The sequence below is a fragment of the Dichomitus squalens genome (genome assembly GCF_000275845.1).
Source record: "Dichomitus squalens LYAD-421 SS1 unplaced genomic scaffold DICSQscaffold_2, whole genome shotgun sequence".
NCBI classification, from domain to species: domain Eukaryota; kingdom Fungi; phylum Basidiomycota; class Agaricomycetes; order Polyporales; family Polyporaceae; genus Dichomitus; species Dichomitus squalens.
This window is the reverse complement of record NW_006766884.1, coordinates 1,157,743-1,162,039: the sequence shown is the minus strand read 5'-3', so window position 1 is coordinate 1,162,039 and position 4,297 is coordinate 1,157,743. Positions and strand designations below refer to the sequence as shown.

The following is a 4,297-nucleotide window of genomic DNA, read 5'->3' as shown; positions in this document are numbered from 1 at the left end:
CCACCTCGAGCGAAGGCAGATGAAGACTCAGATGCCACGACTGACGACGGGATATGCTAACTATGCTACACCTTGCACCTCTCTGAGTTCTCGCTGGTTTTGGAGGTGTTTCCCAGACACGCTCCTCTGGGTCGGCATCCATCTCCATTGTGGCAAGTCTCTCGCAGCGTTCCTGAAGGCCATCGGTTTCACTCCCCCGCTTATGGATGGCCGAGACATTGGACAGTTGGAAAGAAAAATTGGAACTGGCAAGAACTTGGCAATTAGAAGGCGGGTTCGTGGCCGCTGAAGGCGAGCCCGAGCTCGAGCAGCGAGCAGCGAGTGGCGGACGGCCGGCCAACCCGGCGGTTCACGTGCCCGGGAGCTCCGACGTTGATGTCGCCTTGGCTTGACCCAGGGTCTGACCCCAAGGGGTCTGACCTGGGTCAAGGAGGGGTCTGACCCGGGTCTGACCCAGCCGAGCACATGTCTGTGCCCCGCTTCGCGTGCGTTCGCGTAGCGTTCGAAGGTATCGTGTGGCTGTGTCGCCTGGTGGAGCCCAAAGAGCAAGAACTCGGGTAGGCTCGACCAAAGCATTCGTAGTTGGTTATGTCCGAATGAGTCGCAACTGACTAGTGATGCGCGTTTTCTCATGTAACAGGAGCCTTTCTTGCGCCTGTCTTCCAGCAGCGCCCTCCAGGTTTACTATGCATCAGAGAATTCTGGGAACGACCAGGATATCCTTGTACAGACCTCGACGGACAACGGTGCTACGTGGTCTGGAACGACGACGGTTGCTGGCGCCACGACTACCGGCCGCGATGGTATGCCCGGCTGTGCGCGTACGTACAACACCATTCGTGAGCGCGTGGTGAGCTAACAATATGTGGCAGAGTTCCACGACGGCGCGACGAAGCTCATGTGCGTCTTCGAGACCACCGAGGGTCACTCTGGCCTCTTCTCTGTGAAAAGCGTCGTCTCGACCGATGATGGCAAGACCTGGGGGACCACCCGTAGCGAGGTCTTCAACCCTTCCGGTAGCAACAACAACGGTTCGTCCTTCTTCCGTTGAGCCTCATTGGCCCCATGTTTCCACTCACCCATCGCATGTAGCTGGTGCGCCGCAGCTCGTGGCGACGAGCGACGGCAATCTCGTGGTCTCCTTCATGACCGACGAGGACACGTCTGCGCACAGCTGGCCCAAATCCGGGGTCGCGTTCAAGATCGTGACTGGACCTCCAGTGGCGACCGGTAACTGGGGCCACAAGACGACTGTAACGGGTCCGCAGTCGGCGTGGCCGGGTCTGTACGCTAAGAGCGACGGATCGGTGCTCGGGTGCGCGGGTGCGCCTGCGGGCTTGATCTGCAAGGATATCACGTTCACGACGAGCTGAATAATGCGTCGCGTAGTGCGACCTCATCACACCGACCCTGGTCAGTAGTACGATCTACAACATCATCGACAATGACGAGCGCAGAAATGCATGTGGCCAGTATAAGATAACACGATCGTGCGACTTGATGGTAGGATGACTTTGTAATATGTACAGTACAACACTAGTCATCACCATATGTGCAATTAATACAATACGTATGCCAGCATCCTCGGTATTCCCTGGCAGAGTCTTGCCTTTTTTGATCTCGTACAAGGCCATCGAACATTTATCGAACTTCCACCAGTGCTCCTGCCGCTACAGTCCCAGTGACCGTGACGCTTGCTCAGAACTCGCCCTGATCCGGGTCAGAGACGAGTCTTGCTGCGCTACCAGTTTGATACAGTGCAGTCGTCGTTGGGTGTAATACGACAGGTGAAAAGGCCTGCGGCTGTCCTGTTCTCAAACTGAATCTCTCGGAATGACGCGTTCTGGCGTGCCTCGACCTTCTCCTACTGACCTGACGTTGCGCGACGTCATCGGCGAGTGCTCTCGAGTCTTGAATGCAAAACCCCGGCCATTGGGACATTCTGACAGGCTTGCGTATATCACCGAGCGACAATGTGACTTGCCTGATCAGGAAACCCGCCTTGAAAGTGGGGGTAGTCGGCTGGAAGTGGACGAACTGGTTTTGTGGACAGCCTGCGATTGGAAGGCAAATGAGTACAAACGATTACGAGACTGCTACGGACGTCTTGCTCGATGTCTATTTCTATCGTGGTTTGTAGGACATGCGTGTTCGTCCAGGAAAAGATGCCTCATGACTTCATGATCTGCGCACCTCATGTGTTGCACATGGTTTCATGTCTACCGTGGTTGATCTCGGTGCCGTCGTAAGCGCTGCGGACGATGTGCCGCGAGGCTATCAACTCGTTGTTGCGCACACATGCGGTGCTATTACTGTAGGTTGAGTAAAGATAGAAGAATCGAATGCCGTGAACGAGCTGATCAGCAGACACGAACGTGGGATGGGCGAGAACCTCTGCATGTGTATGTACATGGCGAACTGCTTAGTCCGCTTGTGGCCGGTTGCAGAATATCGGATGAATCGCGACTGGACCGATTTGCAGGAGATGAGACGATGGCACGATATCTGGCAGATCGGTGGAATCATGAGACCGAGGAAAACAAAAAGTACCGACGTGGTTGTGGAGCTGTCGTGGTAAGTCCGTATGGCCAGCTGCTGCTGATGAGACGCTGCTGAGGCCGGAGCAACCAATCATGGCCAAGTACGACATTGGTTATGGTGTCTCGCGAAGTCCTACCGTGGAGGAGAACGGATTCTTACTCAAAAGGCCCCGTTCTCTCGTGGAGCTCGGAAGCATCATCAAGCGATGAAGCCAAAGCGGGAATCTGCAGAGCATATATGAAAGGCGATGGCAGCGACAGCGAGCTGTTTGAAGCAAGCCTCTCTGAGTCAGGCAGACTATCGTCGAATTCGTGGTTTGTGTACTGTCAATCTACCTCCTAGATCTGATCCACTCACCACGCGGTTGTGTATGACGAGAGCGTGAGCTCGACTATTCTGGAAAAAGATATGGCACTACGATTGTCGGCGCAGAACTCGCTTATGCACGATGCAGGGGACGTTGCTGTCCTGGGCTGGGGAGACAGGGATGATGTCAGTGATCGCGAGGCCATGCTTAGCTTCATGTGGTTGAGATATGGAGGACGAATGCATGATGGAACCCAGCTTGGAAGTGGATATGCAGGATCTACAGGGGTGTGATGCGATGGACGCCCGGGCGGCTGCGAGAGAGGTCGGTAGCCTGCCGGCGACCAGCACGACTTGTCTCCGATCGAGGTTGTTACCGCCTCTTTCCTTGAACACGCAATCCGTCTGGCAACGGAATCCTCGGCTGCATTGACATCATGGTCAGGCATGCGACCAGCGATCACGCTGCCTCTGCTCCTTCTCAGAATGATGCGCTAGCTGCCGGCTCTGCCAGCGCGTGGGTCGGATCGCATCCTCAGCAGTTCAGATTTGGCAGTGAACCTGAACTACAAGCACCTGTAAACTTTACCCGTACGTTTCCCTTCATAATATGTCCGAATGCGTTGCCGTCGTGCACACGGTTTTCTTACTTTTCATTTGCGTGACATGTGGTCCCGGCCCCCCACCGCCCTTATGGCCCGGGGCGATATATAATCGTCCATCGACATTCGTCTGGTCTTCCTACTAAATCCGCTGCGGCCCCGGCGTCGTCTTTCCGCCATGCGCTCGTTTGGTATTCTTTCTTTCTTCGCGGCGGCGACGTCTTTGGTCGCGCCCGTCTTAGGCCAGAGCTGCTCTACAACCGGTGTCACTGGCACAGCCGCTGCAGGGGACCCCTACTGGCTGCAGAGCATCAAGCACCAAGGTATCGCTGCCTTCAATGCGGACCCTAGTGGGTATCAGGTCTTCCGCAACGTCAAGGACTTCGGCGCCGTTGGCGACGGTGTAACGGACGACACCGCCGCAATCAAGTACGCTATCTCACTTCTATTGAGTTGACGTGCATCCGCTGAGGTATCGGCTTTGTGCAGCAATGCTATCTCGTCTGGCACTAGGTGCGGCGAAGGTTGCGACTCGACTACTACCCAACCCGCAGTTGTCTACTTCCCTTCCGGGTACGCCGCGTGTTCATGTGATCACTCGGACATCTTTCATTGATCCCGGCATAATCACAGCACTTACAAAGTCACCTCGGCGATTGTGTACGTATTGTCATCTAGGTCTGCCCCTGACCTGGGCCAGGGCTGAATTCTTTCACGTTCAACAGTGCCTATTACTACACCGTCCTGATCGGTGATGCACGCAACCCTCCTAAGTTGCTCGCCGATGCAAGCTTCTCGGGTTTCGCTGTCATCGGTACGCGTCTCAGCTTGTACCTAGTGCTCTTCCC

The 4,297-nt window shown here is 55.5% G+C and overlaps 1 protein-coding gene across 1 annotated transcript in view; it reads left to right on the top strand.

Annotated features, from left to right (window-relative positions):
• DICSQDRAFT_152034 (neuraminidase) overlaps window positions 1-1,572 on the top strand; it is a 3,605-nt gene extending 2,033 nt beyond the window's left edge. Inside the window, exons 4-6 of the mRNA XM_007361227.1 lie at window positions 641-821; window positions 873-1,031; window positions 1,093-1,572. Of these exons, the coding sequence (XP_007361289.1) occupies window positions 641-821; window positions 873-1,031; window positions 1,093-1,373 (621 nt within the window). The 3' untranslated portion in view covers window positions 1,374-1,572. The remainder of the gene's footprint in view (window positions 1-640; window positions 822-872; window positions 1,032-1,092) is intronic.
• Window positions 1,573-4,297: the final 2,725 nt, after the last annotated feature.